The sequence below is a fragment of the Rhinopithecus roxellana genome, chromosome 6, assembly GCF_007565055.1.
Source record: "Rhinopithecus roxellana isolate Shanxi Qingling chromosome 6, ASM756505v1, whole genome shotgun sequence".
Classification (NCBI taxonomy): Eukaryota; Metazoa; Chordata; class Mammalia; order Primates; family Cercopithecidae; genus Rhinopithecus; species Rhinopithecus roxellana.
Window position 1 is genome coordinate 122,265,301 of NC_044554.1, and position 16,817 is coordinate 122,282,117.

At 43.9% G+C, this 16,817-nt stretch overlaps 2 protein-coding genes across 9 annotated transcripts in view; one reads left to right on the forward strand and one right to left on the reverse strand.

Moving 5' to 3' along the window:
- The window catches only part of GATAD1 (GATA zinc finger domain containing 1), a 49,679-nt gene that overhangs the window by 24,768 nt on the left and 8,094 nt on the right, over window positions 1-16,817 (forward strand). The gene's annotated exons all lie outside the window — the stretch shown is intronic.
- Window positions 14,211-16,817, reverse strand: part of PEX1 (peroxisomal biogenesis factor 1) — a 42,614-nt gene continuing 40,007 nt past the window's right edge. For 3 of the 4 annotated variants that reach the window (XM_030932083.1, XM_030932082.1, XM_030932085.1), the window contains 2 exons: window positions 16,474-16,604; window positions 14,211-14,700 (listed from right to left, as the gene is read on the reverse strand). In XM_030932083.1, the coding sequence (XP_030787943.1) occupies window positions 14,616-14,700; window positions 16,474-16,604 (216 nt within the window). In that variant the 3' untranslated portion in view covers window positions 14,211-14,615. Of the gene's footprint in view, window positions 14,701-16,470; window positions 16,605-16,817 lie in introns of those variants that run through there. The other variant, XM_030932084.1, reaches the window with a different exon arrangement.

The window sequence follows — 16,817 nt, forward strand, 5'->3', positions numbered from 1 at the left end:
ATATAAAGAAAAGTCTTGCCTCATTGGCAAGCTTAACACGGGGGCTTGGGTTAGGGCCTGGAAAGCCACTTCTGCTTCAGGTGTCCATCTTACTAAATGGGCATTGGCTCTCTGAGTTTCCTTAATTAGTGTATATAATGGTCTGGCTATTTCGCCGTACCCGTGAATCCATATTTGGCAAAAACCTGTTATGCCAAGGAACCCTCTTAGTTGCTTTAGGGTTTTGAGATGAGGATAAGCCAGTATAGGCTGGATACGTTCCTCACTGAGGGCCCTGGTGCCTTTGGATAATTTTAGCCCTAAGTATTTAACCTGCTGTGAGGAGAGCTGAGCCTTTGGTTTGGAAACCTTGTCACCACAGGTAGTGAGGAAATTTAAGAGCGCTTGGGTGGCTTGATGGCACAAGGTTTCTGAATGGGCAGCTAAAAGTAAATCATCCACGTACCAAAGGACAAGAGTGTCCAGATATGAGAACTGGCTCAAGTCTTGGTCTAATGCCTGGCCAAATAGATGGGGGCTATCCCTGAACCCTTGGAGTAAAATAGTCCAGGTGAGTTGAGACGTTGGGTTTGAAGGATCTTCAAAGGCAAACAAGAATTGAGAGACAGGATGTACAGGGATGCAGAAAAAGGCATCCTTAAGGTCCAGAACTGTAAACCACTCTGCTTCCTCTGGTATTTGGGAAAGCAGATTATAAGGGTTAGGTACAGCTGGGTATAGAGGGACAGTGGCCTCATTGATAATCCTGAGATCTTGCACTAACCTCCACTGTCCATTGGGTTTCTGTACTCCTAAAATTGGAGTATTGCAGGGGCTATTGCATGGTTTTACTAGGCTTTGGGCTTTTGGGTCCTTAACAATTTTCTGGAGTCCTTGTTGGGCCTTGGGTCTGAGGGGGTACTGCCTTTGGTAGGGAAAGGAGGCAGAATCCTTTAGTTTAACTTGAACAGGACAGACATTCTTTGCTCGTCCATATTGTCCTTCTATTGCCCAGACTTTAGGATTAATTTCTTCCTCAAGCAGGGGACAGCAAACAGGTGCTCCTTCTCCTATATTCAGGTATATAATGGCCCCTGCTTTTGCTAGAATGTCTCTCCCTAACAAGGGAGTGAGGCTTTCAGGCATAATTAGAAAAGCATGTGAAAAGAGTAAAGCTCCCCAGTCACAACTTAGTGGCTGGGAGAAGTATCTAGTGACTGGCTGTCCAAGGACCCTTCGGATAGTGACGGATTTGGAGGACAGTCGTCCGGGATAGGAGAGTAAGACTGAGAAGGCCGTGCCAGTGTCCAGGAGACAGTTAATCTTCTGGCCTTCAATGGTCAAGCATACCCGGGGCTCTGTGAGGGTGATGGCATGGGCTGGCGCTTGCCCCCGGTCACCCTCAGTCCTGACGCTGGATCATCTGGTTAGTGGCTTCTGACTCAGAGGACCTTCATCCCCTGGGGGCAGTGGGCCTTCCAGTGATTCCCTTGACATAAGGGGCATGGACGAGGGGGCAGCTGATTTCTACTTGGACAATCTTTTTTAAAGTGTCCTTGTAGACTGCACTGGAAGCAAGCCCTATTAGGCATTCAGTTTGCCCAGCTTTTCCCTTTTCCAGAGCCTCCAAAGTCCGCTTGCCTCAGGGCCATGACTGAAGCGGTGGCCTTTTTTTAATCTCGTTTGTCCCATTCTGCCTGCTCCTCCTGATCTCTATTATGAAAAACCAAGGTTGCCGAGTTCAGTAGGGTTTCTAAGTTTTGCTCTGGGCCTAAGGCGGACTTTTGAAGTTTTTTTCTAATGTCTGCAGCTGACTGAGTGATAAATTTACCCTTTAAGATTATTTGGCCTTCAACAGAGTCAGGTAACAGAGAGGTATGCTTCCTCAATGCCTCCCTTAGTCTCTCCAGAAAGGCAGTAGGATTTTCTTCCCTTCCCTGTGTTATAGTGGACATCATTGAATAATTCACAGGCTTCTTCCTAGTTTTCCGTAGTCCTTCTAGCATGCAAGTTAACAAATGTCTGCGGCACCAATCTCCACGTTCTGATTCTGTGTCCCAATGAGGGTCTACACTGGCAACTGCCTGCTGGCCTGTGGGGAATCGTTCTCTTTCCTCTGTGGTCATCCTATCATTGACCTGAAATACCAGAGATTGCCAAATTCTCGGGCTGCAGTTACCCAAATTCTTCTCTCATTTGGGGTGTCTGATCTAGCAGTAACATTATATCTTTCCATGTCAGATCAAAGAATTTCCCTAGCCCTTGTAAAGCATCAATAAAGCCATCAGGGTTATCTGACAGTTTACCTACGTCTATATTAATTTGCTTCAAGTCTGAGAGAGAAAAAGGTACATGCACTCTGGTTGGGCCGAATTATCCTACTCCCATGGCTTGGAGGGGGCATAATTGGGGAATATTGGCACACTTTGGTTCATTGTTCCCCCTTTGTCTATCTCCTTTTGGATCAAATGGGTTGAAGGGGGGTCCTTATTAGTTGGGGAAGGAGTCAGGACTCCAGGGTAGGGAGGTAGACTCTGAGGGCTTCGTGTAGGGCATAAATCACACTTTTTACATAATTGCGAATTGTCTCTGAATGAAAAGAAAGTTTGTACATATGGCACTTGACTCCATTTGCCTTCTTGTCTACAAAAGAGGTCTAGCTGTAAGATGGTGTTATTATTTATACTTCCCTCAGGAGGCCAGGTTTCTCCCCCTTCAAGAGAATACTGTGGCCAGGCAGTACTGCAGAAGAATATGTCGTTTCTTTCTTAGCGTCTGAGGGTCAAATTGGTCCCAGTTCTCCACAATACATCTTAGGGGCGTTTTTGTCTTGGGGGGAACATTTCCCATCTGAAAAAAGAACATAGGGATGCCAGCACCCCTAGTCATTTTCCTATGAGCATTAGTCTTACAGCATCCTCTATGGTCCTAATGCTTATTCCTTTCCAGGGTGCATAACCACCCATGAACCTCTGCATATTGGATTAGTTACGCTCACCGATGTATTAGTCCTGCACCTGTTTTCCCGCCTCTCTTGACCACCAAGAAAGGGGTCCAGGCTGCTGGATTCTAGTGGTCCTTTACCAGCATGCCTAACATTGCCTTTGTGCTCAGGGGTGAGTCCTAGAGCTGGGCTGGGTTCCTGAGTATTTCATGCCAACCCAGCTGCCCCATCAAGATGCATTCCCATAAACAATAGTTCTTCTGCAAATTCATTTCAGAAAGGGTGTAGCTAACCTTTTGAGGCAGGGTTGAGATAGTCTTTTGATTCTGTGAGTACTTTAAGGCTTGGCTGAGTGCAAACAGCTTGCACGTTTGAGGAGACCAATTATTGGGCAATTTTTCTAACTCTGCTTCCACAAGAGTCTCCGTATCAGTTACTGAATACCCATTATGGTTTTTTCCTCAATCACCTGAGAGGAACCATCTATCGTCCTGTCCTGAAGGGAGTTCTTCCTAGGTCTGGTCGGACATTTGTATGGTAATTAAGATTTAAATCCCCTGTTGGGAAATCTGCTGGGTTAAGGGAATTATCAGTGGCTGGAGTTACATTACCTTTTTCTAACAGAATAGCCCCATACTTGAAGATTTTTGAGTTAGTAAGCTACCTTTTTGCTTTTTTGATTAGAACAATTCTGAACAGGTGAGGTGTGCTGACAATGTTTCCTCTAAAAGTTGTTTTTCTACTTTTAGCAAAGCAGTTGCTGCTACCGACTGAATGCATTTGGCCCATCTGTGGGTTACTGGGTTAAGGATTTTTGATTGGAAAGCTACGGGTTGTCAGTGGCCTCAGTGCTTTTGGGCTACGCTCTTATTTACACTGACAACAGTGGAATTGGAGTGTTATAAGGTCACGGAGAACACCTTCAATTATCAATTACAGGTTTTAAATTTACCCTGGGTTTTAAAGGAATAGGGCACACTGTTTACTATTTCTTTCTCTTTCTCTCTCTGACTCTCTCTCTCTCCTCTCTGTCTCTCTCTCCTCTCTGTCTCTCTCCTCTCTCTCTTTCTCTTCCATCTCTCTCTCTCTCCTCTGTCTCTCTTTTTTAGCCATTTACAAATTTGGGGCCCTGGCAAGGGTAGTGGGGAACAGGTCCTACATAACTGCCCATGTCGAGAGCTGTATGCCTAAATTGGGAGGGATACCAGGGATAAGACTCCCTGGATTATAGCCTAGGTGCCTAAGGACACAGCATAGAGCTTCCTTAGATCCCTTTGGAGATACAACTTGCTAGAAGAAATGAAAGTCTGAGCCATTAGTACCTAGGAGGCAGGGATCACAGGAAGTAGATTCAGAGGTAAGGAGAATTTTGGGGCTACACTTTGAAGAAAGTCATGGTTGGGACCCAGGAGGTGTGGGTCAGAAGTAAAGGTGGCGACACATGCGTGGGCGACTGTTGAGTAGAGACTTCTGCTGCGCCATGATCTCAACCAGCTACTGCTGGGAGTTCGGGATGACAGCTTTCTGCCTCTAGTCGACCCTCGGCTTCCCCAAGAGAACTGAAAGTGGAAGCTTGCTCCAGGCAGACCAACGTCCCCAACCCAGAAGGGTTGGGGGTTGTTAGAAAGCCCTTCCCCAGATAACCTCACACCTGAGTCTTAAGTTTGGCAGCCACGCTATTCATTTTAACTGGCCGACAGGTGCCTGGTATTTTTCTCTCATTCTAAGGAAGGATAGGACAGAATAGCAAGTGAAAGTGGTCCAGTATTACCGCTTTTGATGCCCTTTCGTGGTCGCCAAAATATTACCGGGGGGTCCTTGCTTGCAGAGCTCCCAAGATGGTGGCAGGCCTCGTGTTCTGTGACCTGGGGTTCTTGGCCTCACGGATTCCAAGGAATGGAATCTTGGGCCATGCGGTGAGTGTTACAGCTCTATTAGAAGCCGTGGGTCATGGAAGAGAACCGTGGAACCCAGTGACTAGTGTTCAGCTCGATTAGGATGAACCCAGGCACTTAGCTGTGCAGGAACAATGGCAAGCCTTTAGCCTGATCAGGAGCAGGAATGGGCGCCTCACTGGATCCGGAGCGCAGTGGATACCCTGCCAGATCTGGAGAGATGGGAGTCAGTGGTGGGTCTACAATGGTGGCAAACAGCAGTGGTGGATGGCGAGCAAAAGCTCAGCTCGAGCTGTAACAAGCATCGACCAAAAGAGTGCAGTTGTAAGATTTATTAGAGTGAAATAGAGTGAAAACAGAGCTCCCATACAAAGGGAGGGGACCCAAAGGGAGTTGCTGTTGCTGGCTCAAATGCCTGGGTTTATATCCCAATCCTTGTCCCTCCTGCTGTGCTCTCAGGCAATAGATGATTGGCTATTTCTTTACCTCCTGTTTTTGCCTAATTAGCATTTTAGTGAGCTCTCTGATTGGTTGGGTGTGAGCTAAGTTGCAAGCCCCCTGTTTAAAGGTGGATGCGGTCACCTTCCCAGCTAGGCTTAGGGATTCTTAGTTGTCCTAGGAAATCCAGCTAGTCCTCTCTCTCAGTTGCAAGATAACTGCTGTATCTCCAGGCGTTGTGCCCTCATTCCAGAAAGGAAGCCTGCCCCAGGGACTTCTATCTACATTCACTGTCCAGAACTATGTCACATAGCCATAAATGACTGCAATGAAGATCATGTGACTTAGTAATTCACTTTCCAGAGAGTATAGGAAGGCAAGGTGTTGGAATGGATGTTGAAAGAATTCATCTATAGGATACACCACAACATCGGGAATAAGTGGGAGATGCTGCCATCGAAATGGGCTGATTATAGTGGGGATAAGTGGCTCGTGGGGCTGCAGAGGTCAGGCAGTTGCCATGTGAGAGGCCAGGTGGATGCAGCTATCATAATCGGCATTAAAGCCAGCATATTAATTATAGTGGTCTGACCTGCAGGGATCTTTGGTGCTACCTAACTATGGTAATACAGAAGTTATTAAATAATTTTTTGGCAGCTAGAAGGGATAAAGGTTCTTGGTGGAAATTTTCTTATAATAAGAAGTAATGCCTCCCTCAAACCATTTCTTTTCTAACAGAAAAGGTGGCTTAAAGAGCCACACCAGCAAACTTTGATATACAAATGCCGGCCATTAAAAACTAGGTCCACCAAACATGGCCACCATGGTGATTCCCATCCTCTTCTCCTTGTCAGCACATGTCCCAAGTGTCATGACCCCCTCCAGATAATTCATGTGTTTTCAGAACATCATGGCAACCCACATTTGCATATTAAAGGACTGAGGCCAGGTTTTTTGCAGGGTACATGAATGACACACCTGGTCAACCCAATCCCCTGAGCCTTATGCAAATCAGACACTGCCTCCTCCAGCCTCCCAACATAATCAACCACTTTTCCACTGCACATGGGGTTTCCTTCTCTCAGCTTGGAGCCCCCTGCCTCTGTGTCTGTACAGGGGAGCATCTTCCTTCTTTTTTGCATATTAAACTCTCTGCTCCTTAAAACCACTCCATGTGTGTCCATGTTGTTGTCACCCGCATCTGCGAAGAGAGTCCACCTGACAAGCTTTGTGTGAGCAACAAGGCTGTTTATTTCACCTGGGTGCAGGTGGGCTAAGTCCAAAAAAGGAGTCAGCAAAGGGCGATAGGGGTGGGGCTGTTTTATAGGATTTGGGTGGATAGTGGAGGAGCGGGGTCAAAAGGTGCTCAGTGGGGGAGGTTTTGAGGCAGGAGAAGGAATTTCACAAGGTTAATTGCTCAGTTAAGGTGGGCAGGAACAAATCACAGTGGTGGAATGTCATCGGTTAAGGCAGGAACAGACCATTTTCCCTTCTTTTGTGATCCTTCAGTTACTTCAGGCCATCTGGATATATATGTGCAGGTCACAGGGAATAGGATGGCTTAGCTTGGGCTCAGAGGCCTGACATTCCTATCTTCTTATATTAATAAGAAAAATAACATAAAATAGTGTTGAAGTGTTGGGGCAGCAAATATTTTGGGGGTGGTATGGAGAGATAATGGGCAACGTTTCTCAGGGCTGCTTCGAGCGGGATTAGGGGTGGTGTGGGACCTAGAGTGGGAGAGATTAAACTGAAGGAAGATTTTGTGGTAAGGGGCGATATTGCGGGGTTGTTAGAAGGAGCATTTGTCATAAGAATGATTGGTGATGGCCTGGATGCGGTTTTGTATGAATTGAAAAACTAAACGGAAGACACGAGGTCCTAGTAAGAGAAGGAGAAAAACAGGTATTAAAGGACTAAGAACTGGGAGGACCTAGGACATCCATTTAAGAGAGTGCCCAAGGGGGTTCAGCGTAATTACTTGGTTGGTGAGTTTTTGGACTCTGTCCTTGACAGAGTCCTCCTTTTTATGTTGGTGACTGAGCTTGGTGGGGTGTGTTTTTACAAGACCGTGAGGCCATTCTACCTTTCCTAAAGATTGAGGATGGTAAGCGGTATGAAGGTTCCACTGAATACCAAGAGCCTGAAAAACTGCTTGAGTGATTTGACTAATAAAGGCCAGTCTTTTATCGGACCTATAGAGGTGGGAAGGCCAAACTCTAAGGAATTATGTCTGACAGAAGGGAAGAAATGAGCATGGTGGGAAAGGCCTCTACCCATCCAGTGAAAGTGTCTGCCCAGACCAAGAGGTATTTTAGTTCCTGACTTGGGGCATGTGAGTAAAGTCAATTTGCCAGTCCTGGGCAGGGGCAAATCCCTGAACTTGATGTGTAGGGAAGGGAGGGGGCCTGAACAATCCCTGAGGGGTAGTAGAATAGCAGATGGATCACTGAGGAGTAATTTCTTTGAGGACAGATTTCCACAATGGAAGGAAATGAGAGGTTCTAAGAGGTGGGCTAGTGGCTTGTAACCTACATGGAAGAGGTTATGAAATGATGACAGAATAGAATGGGCCTGTGAGGCTGGAAGGAGGTATTTTCCTTGGTCTAAGAACCATTTGCCTTGTGTGGGAAGAGATTGATAGGTGGAAGTTTCAGTCGGGGAGTAGCTGGGAGTGACTGATGAGAAGGAGAAAAAGTGGCCGTGAGGGACAGAAGTTGGAATGCTAGCTGCTTCTTTAGCTACCTTATCAGCATAAGCATTGCCTAGAGCAATGGAATCTGACGCCATTTGATGGCCCTTGCAGTGAATGACTCCAGCTTCCTTTGGAAGTAAAGCAGCCTTGAGACGTGTTTTTATTAAAGAGGCATTAATGATGGAGGACCCTTGCGTAGTGAGGAAAACTCTTTCAGCCCATATAACAGCATGGTGGTGCAGGATATGGAAGGTATATTTAGAGTCAGTATAAATATTGACATAGTCCCTTTATAAGAGTGAGGGCTTGAGTTAAGGCAATGAGTTTGGCTTGCTGAGAGGGAGTGGAGGGGGAGCAGAGCAGTAGCTTCTATGATAGATGTGGAAGATTCTATAGCATAGCCTGCCTTTGTTGATGAGTGGCAATTAGGCCTGGTGGAACTGCCATCAATAAACCAAATGTGATCAGGGTGAGGAACAGGAAAGAAGGAAATATGGGAAAATGGGGTGAATGTCAGGTAGATCAGAGGGATACAATCATGGGGGTCAGGTGTGGTATCCGGAATAATGTGGGAGGCCAGATTAAAGTAAAGGCCAGGAACAATGGTAATTGTGGGAGACTCAACAAAGAGTGAGTATAGCTGAATGAGCCAGGGAGCAGAAAGTATATGCGTCAGGTGTGAGGAAGAAAATAGATTTTGGAAGTTATGAGAGCTGTGGAGAGTGAATTGAGCATAGTTTGTGATTTTGAGGATCTCTAAAAGTATTAGGGCAGCAGTAGCCGCCACATGGAGACATGATGGCCAGCTTAAAACAGTAAGGTCAAGTTGTTTGGACAAAAAGGCTACAGGGTGTGGTCCCGATCCTTGTGTAAGAATTGCAACTGCACAGCCCTGCACTTCGGCTGTGTGTAATGAAAAGGGTTGGGATGAGTCAGGGAGAGCTACGGTGGGGTCAGTCTCTGAAGCTATCTTCAAGGAATGGAAAGAGGAGTGGGGAAAGGATTTAGGATCTATGGGGTCAGCAAGGTTTCCTTTTGTGAGTTTATATAATGGTTTTGTTAGGATGGCAAAACCAGGTATCCAAAGGTGAAAGTATCCAACCATGCCTAGGAAGGAAAGGAGTTGTTGTTTTTATAGAAGGGGTTGGGGTTTGAGAGATCAGCTGGACACAATCGGCAGGGAGAGCACGTGTGGTTTCATGAAGAATTATGCCAAGATAGGTAATGGATGGAGAAGAAATTTGAGCTTTGGAGGGGGATACCCAATATCCTTTGGAGAATAAATGTTGAAGGAGCAAGAGAGTGTCTTGTTGAGAAGATTTAAAGGAGGGGCTACAAAGTAGGTCATCAATATATTGAATAAGGTGAGAAGCAGAGGGGTGGAAAGAAAGTAAATCATGAGAGAAAGCTTGGCTGAAGTAATGAGGGCTGTCCCTGAAGCCTTGTGGCAGTACAGCCCAGGTAAGCTGCTGGGACTCATGGGTGTCAGGGATAGTCCAGGTAAAAGCAAAGAGAGGCTGGGATGAAGGGTGCAGGGGAATAGTGAAAAAAGCATCTTTACGATCAAGGACGGAATAGTGAGTTGTAGAGGAAGGCATCGAGGACAAAAGAGTGTATGAGTTGGGCACCACAGGGTGGATAGGCAAAACAATTTGTTGATAAGGCGCAGATCCTGAACTAACCTGTGAGACTTGACTGGTTTTTGGACAGGTAAAATGGGGGAATTGTATGGAGAGTTTATAGGTTTTAGAAGCCCATGCTGTAGCAGGCGAGTGATAACAGACTTCAATCCCTTTAAAGTCTGTTGTGGGATGGGATACTGGCATTGAGCAGGGTAAGGGTGATTAGGTTTTAATGGGATGGTAATGGGAATGTGATCGGTTGCCAGGGAGGGAGTAGAGGTGTCCCATACTTGTGGGTTAAGTTGGGGGGATACGAGAGGAAGATATGAAGGAGGCTTTGGGTTGGGAAGAAGGGCAGCAATGAGATGTGGCTGTAGCCCAGGAATAGTCAGGGAAGCAGATAATTTGATTAAAATGTCTTGGCTTAATAAGGGAACTGGGCAGGTGGGGATAACTAAAAAAGAGTGCATAAAAGAATGTTGTCCAAGTTGGCACCAGAGTGGGGGAGTTTTAAGGGGTTTTGAAGCTTGGCCATCAATACCCACAATAGTTATGGGGACAAGAGAAACAGGCCCTTGAAAAGAAGGTCATGTAGAGTGGGTAGCCCCTGTTTTGATTAAACAGGGGATGGACTTACCCACCACTGTGAGAGTTACCTGAAGTTCAGTGTCCGTGATTGTCCAGGGGGCTTCTGAGGCAATCGGGCAGCATCAGTCTTCAGTCGCTAAGCCGAGAAGATCTGGGAAGGAGTCAGAGAGCCTTGGACCAGAGTTCCAGGGACTCTGGGAGTAGCTGCTGGGTGAGTTGTACAATCCGATTTCCAGCGGGGTCCTGCACAGATGGGACATGGCTTAGGAGGAATCCCGGGCTGCAGGCATTCCTTGTCCCAATGGCCAGATTTCCAGCACTTGAAGCAAGATCCTGGGGGAGGTGGTCCTGGAGGAATGCCTGGCCGCTGCGGTTCAGGCATTTTGAAGTTCTTGTGTGCTGGAGACGTGCCTGGGGTTTCTCTCACAGTGGAGGCAAGGAATTGCATCTCAAATACGTTGCTACTTGGCTGCCTTTAGTCTATTATTGTACACCTTGAAGGTGAGGTTAATTAAGTCCTGTTGTGGGGTTTGAGGGCCGGAAGTTAATTTTTGGAGCTTTATTTAATGTTGGGAGCAGATTGGGTAATAAAATGCATATTGAGAATAAGACGGCCTTCTGACCCTTCAGGGTCTACAGCTGTAAAGCATCTAAGGGTTGTTGCCAAAAGGGCCATGAACTGGGTTTTTATATTTGATGAAAAAGATCCTAAATGCTGATTTGAGAGAGGTCGGATAAAGAAAAAGGAGCATTAACCTTGACTATGCCTTCAGCTCCAGCCACCTCTTTAAGAGGAAATTGTTGGGCAGGTGGGGGAGGGCTAATCACGGAACAAAACTGTAAGCTGGACTGGGTGTGAGGAGGGGAGGTGATAAAAGGATTATAGGGTTGGGGATCGAAGGCTGAGGAAGAGTTGGGACCTGGCTCAGCCTGGCTCGGAGTAGCCTGGGGAGGAGGGGAGAGGTCAGATGGGTCTGTAGAAAAGGAGGATTCAGAGGACTCAGAGCTTGGGATGGAGACGGAAGGAACAGACAGGAGAGAAAGAAGAAAGATTTGGGATGAGTCGCATTGGGAGCAGAGACTAGGGAGGGACCAATGTGGAAAAGAATGCCTGGACGTCAGGCATCTCAGACCATTTGCCCATTTTTTGACAAAAATTATCTAGATCTTGTAGGATGGAGAAATTGAAAGTGCCATTTTCTGGCCATTTAGAGCCATTATCAAGTTTGTATTGGGGCCAAGTGGTGTTGCAGAAGAAAATAAGCATTTAGGTTTTAGGTCAGGTGTGAGTTGAAGAGGTTTTAGGTTTTTAAGAACACAGGCTAAAGGTGAAGAAGGGGGAATGGAGGGTGGAAGGTTGCCCATAGTGAAAGAGGTAAGTTTAGAGAAAGGTGGAGACACGGAGAAGGGGGTAGGTGAGGAGCCAAAGCAGGCGTCCCTGCAGTTGATTTGCCACCAAGGGAATGTGGGTGAATGACCAAGACAGGTGACCCCATGGTGATCAGACACCAGTGGAGTGTGGGTGAATAATCAGGCAGGCATCCCCACAGTGATTAAATACCAAGGGAAGACTGTCTTCCCGAGTCTGTGATCAGCACTGGAGTTTTGGGTCCATGGATAAAATGTGTCTCCTTTGTCTCTACTCGAGAGGAAAAAGAACTGGAATTGGAAGGAGAGGGAGATGAAGGGTAGCAAGAGAGGCTGGAGAAGAGAGTGAAAAGACCGCTTACCTGATTTGAAACTGGTGAGATGTTCCTTGGGCTGGTTGGTCTGAGGACCCAAGGTCATAGGTGGATGTCCTCACAGAGTGAGGGCAAGGACAGGGGACTGGTCTCCCAAAGGAGTCCTCCTGTCCCGGGTTTCGGCACCAAATGTCACGCGCGTCCATGTGAAGAGAGTCCACCAAACAGGCTTTGTGTGAGCAATAAAGCTGTTTTTTTCACCTGGGTGCAGGTGGGCTGAGTCTGAAAAAGGAGTCAGTGAAGGGAGATAGGTGTGGGGCCGTTTTATAGGATTTGGGTGGGTAGTGGAAAATTACAATCAAAGGGGGTTTTCTCTTACGGGCAGGGGCGGGGGTCACAAGGTGCTCAGTGGGGGAGGTTTTGAGCCAGGAGAAGGAATTTCACAAGGTTAATTGCTCAGTTAAGGTTGGGCAGGAACAAATCACAATGGCGGAATGTGATCAGTTAAGGCAGGAACAGGCCATTTTCCCTTCTTTTGTGATTATTCAGTTACTTCAGGCCATCTGGATGTATACGTGCAGGTCACAGGGGACAGGATGGCTTAGCTTGGGCTCAGAGGCCTAACAGTCGTTTTATCTAAATCAGCACAAGACCAAGGACCCTGGTGTTCCTCCAGTCATTGGAGCCATATCATTTGTGTTCTTAAGACCAAAATACATGGGCAAAGATCCTACTTGATTCTTACAATTTAAAAATTTCCCAGTTAGTAAACAAAGGCCTGGTTTGAGTCACAATATAGTCACGGCCCCTGACCTAATTCTCACACCTAGGTCAGACTAAGAATGAAGGGCCAGGGAAAAGGCCCTGCCATCACATCACAAGTTCTTGCCACGAATCTTCTTTTCTCCAAGCCTTCCCACAGGATCCAAGAGCAGCAGACACTCTGGGGATTATCAGATACTGTGCATGCACTAACACTAATTCCTGAAGACCCAGAATTCTACTGTGACTTACCCATCAGAGTGAAAGCATTACTGCTACATTGAGGGAGTAGCCCTTACAAATAGTGGAGATAGGAAATCTTCCAAGGGAACAGTATTGTTAAGTAACATATCTCCTCCATTCTGTCAGGAGGTAGAAATGTCTGATATAAAAATCTATGCTGATTCATAGATAGTGGCTGATAATGTAACCAGATGACCAGAAATTTGGAAAGAACACAACTGGGTATGAGGTCTGGAGGAAAAGTATGCCCAGAGTTCTTGGAATGGGCCCAAAGAATCAGAGTATTTGTGTCCTATGTGAATGCTCAGTTAAAAGCCTTCAGTGCTTACACTAATCAAGTGGTCAAAAGATGACCTCTGTATGGATGTCAATCAGCCATCTTTTCCAGCCACTCCAGTGCTTAAGATTCATGGTCAAATTGGCCAAGATTGCAGGGATGTGGCCTCCACAATGTGGACCTCCCCCTCACCACAGCTGACATGACAACCCGGCTATACTGACAGCCTACTTGTCAGCAGCAGTGACCAACCAGACAAGTCCACACCCAGGAGAGACCAGCCCAAGTCTGATGGCAGGCTGATTACATCTGATCCTCTTCTATCACAGAGCAGGTAGCAATTTGTCCTTCCTGGAAGGGACACACCTTGGAATTGTATTTGTTTTGTATATTCTCCAAACTTTTACCACCACTACCTTTCATGAACTTACTAAATGGTTTTTACATTGTTATGCTATCCCATAGACATTGCTTCTGATCATGAAACTCACTTTATGGTGAAAAGAAGGCAGGTATGTCAGCTCAGTGATGTCATCAAAGAATTGAGAAACAAAGTGCATTAGGGGGTAGTGCTTCTCAGTTTTATCCTAGTGATCCACAAAGTCTTTGTTTCTATCCCCTGGGATTCTGAGCTTTGCTGGTTTAGAACCAGAACCTCCTGGGATCAAGTGATCCTCCTGCCTCAGCCTCCCAAGTAGCTGAGACTAGAAGCACACCATCATGCATGGCTAATTTTTTTTTTAAGAGATGGGGTCTCACTGTGTTGCCCAGGCTTATTTGTATATTTTGATTAATGTTCTCTTTTTTGCTGTTCCCTTACCCCATTACTATATAGTTAGATACTAGATACACAGATTGTATTGATGGTGGCTAACTTTGTAATTTAGTTCATATATGAGAGAATATCAAGATAAAATTATAACTGGAACTAGGAGAGGAATGGATGTCATTTAAATATCTTGGGCTTGGAGCTGGATGTAGTATATTGGGGGATGTGATTTCATTTCTGGTTGAGCAGATAATTAAATGTATTTGAATTATGTGTAAATTTCACAATTTTTTGATCTACAAAGAACAGATAATTGTATCAGTAGGTAATAGAATATTTTATTTCAAAACAGTGAAGAAGCTGCTAAGCATAAAATTTGTCAAATGCTACAAAGATGATGAATATACAAGTGGGAATTCCAAGAAATTAAATTTAATTACATTCTTTATTATGTTTTCCTCAAAAGAAATAAATTAGTTCCACCATTTGGCTAATATTTATAGGAAATAAAATATGGAATCTGTTATAAATGTCCTAATTTATACTACAGTATTAATCTCAATCCTGATCATTACCTAATTATAGCATTTACCAATCTGATTTTATAAATTAACCAGATTTGTTAAATTAAGAAGAAATTTAGACACCATTTTTTTCCTGTTACAACATATGCACAAGCCATCAAAAAACAAAACAAAACAAAACCAAAAAGAAGTATATTTTATGCTAAAGTTACTTTCTGTCCAGGTCGAAACATTGTTCCACTTTGATTTTTTCTCCTCTTTGGATTTTGAAAGCTTTCATATCTGAAAAAAGAAAGAGATAATTTAATATGTGTAAATACTACCATCACAAAACAAAAGATAATGGATTGTTGGCAAACAATTATATTTTAAGAAATGAACGGGAAATAAACTAGAAAAAAAATGCCAGTCGCAGAAATTAAAAAGAATTCTTACAAATAAAGTTGCATTCCAATAGAAAACGGAGCAAAGGGGATGAAGAGACAAGTTAGAAAAGATAAAATACAAATGACAATGAATAATATGAAAAATTGTAACTTCTACACTTTTAATCAAATAAATGTTAATTATTAAGATATCATTTTTCTAAAATCAAAAGGGCCAAGTTTAGAAAAATACTGCAACACACAATGTTTGTGATGGTGCAGTATATCTGGCACTCTCACATACTGCTATTGAAATATATATTGTACAGTATTTCTGGAAGGCAATTGGGCAATACATTTCAAAAGCCTTAAAAATTGTGAACTCCCTGTTATTCAACAATTCCACCTCTATCCCAGTGAAACAATTAGATATGTGCATATATTCAGCTGCAAGAATGTTCATTACCACATTGCCTGGGAGCAATTTAAATGTCTAAATATTGGATATTGTGGCATAGCTACACTATAAAATGACATTTAAAAGCAATAAAGTAACATTTAAAATGTAAAACAATTTTCAGGATGTATGTGGATAAAGGGGGACTGCTATATAGCAATATGTACAGACTGTTCTTATCAGAATAGGAAAAAATATATAAGCATATAAACAAATATGCATTTGGAGGTGGTGGGGTTAAGGGAAATTTGTTTCCTTATTTTTCCTTACCTCTGTTTTCTGATTCTTCTTTACATAGCACTAACTTATGGACACATACATACATACTCCAAAGTACTGCAAAATTAGATAACAAAGGGCAGCAGCTTCTAAAGACCAGGAATAAACATCTCTTAAATTGAATTGCACTGAATCATTGACCTAGAATGTTTCCCAGTCCATGGGTCTCAGATTCATAGGTGGTCATAAACTCAATTGCAAGGATCCTTTAAATCCAATGTGTAACAAATGTGGTCCACAAATGAATAAATCTGAATGTATTTATATGTTCTTGAGATCAATAAAATATTAATATAAATTATTTTGAAGGCAAAACAGGTGTTTTTATAACAAAATTTTATAAACTAGACATCAGAATCACTTTGAACTTTTAATTTTCCTTATTTCTTCAAAGTTACTAAATTGTCTTTTTTAGCAAGACAGTCTTGCTCTGTCACCTAGGCTGGAGTGCAATGGTGCAATCTTGGCTCTCTGTAACCTCCACCTCCTGGGTTCAAGCAATTCTCCTGTCTCAGCCTCCCGAGTAGCTGGGACTATAGGTGCATGCCACCACACCCGGCTAATTTTTATATTTTTAGTAGAAATGGGATTTCCCCATGTTGGTCAGGTTGGCCTCGAACTCCTGACCTCAGGTGATCCACCTGCCTTGGCCTCCCAAAGTGCTGGGATTACAGGCATGAGTCACCGTGCTCAGCCCAAAGTTACTAAAATTAAATGAGTCTATTATGAATAATTCAAATATAATCAAATAAACTGGTTAATGAAAACTCAATTTTGACTTCTGTACTTCTGAAATTTTGGGATTTTTAAATGCAAATACGACACATTTTTTAATTGGCTTTTACATATTCAAAATATTTTTTTGTATTTTAAACACGAACTTTAAAGGTTTAAGTGTAATACTATGTCACTTATAATAGTAGCTGTACTTCCAAAACAGAATCTGTTACTTACAGCTCAGCAAAATTCTTCCAGTCGTCTTCACTAATGGATGGTCTTGTGTGACCAAGTGCAGTCATTAAATGCGACTGACTAATAGCCAGTCTGGTTTTAATTGGTCCTGGTTGGTTAATGGATTCATCCTCCTTAAGTAAAAAAAAAGAAATTGACAAAGAGTTAAATTAGGGATGTGAAAAAAAATGTGGTAGTCCAGTTGTTATTTCTTTTTGTCAGTTTTTTCAAGAGACCATACATTCTCTTCCTTATAAGATAATGAAACACTGAAAGCAAGGAAGCACATAACCATGACTGAGTTAATGTGTTCTGGTCCCTTGTTTATAAATATAGCTCATTTATAA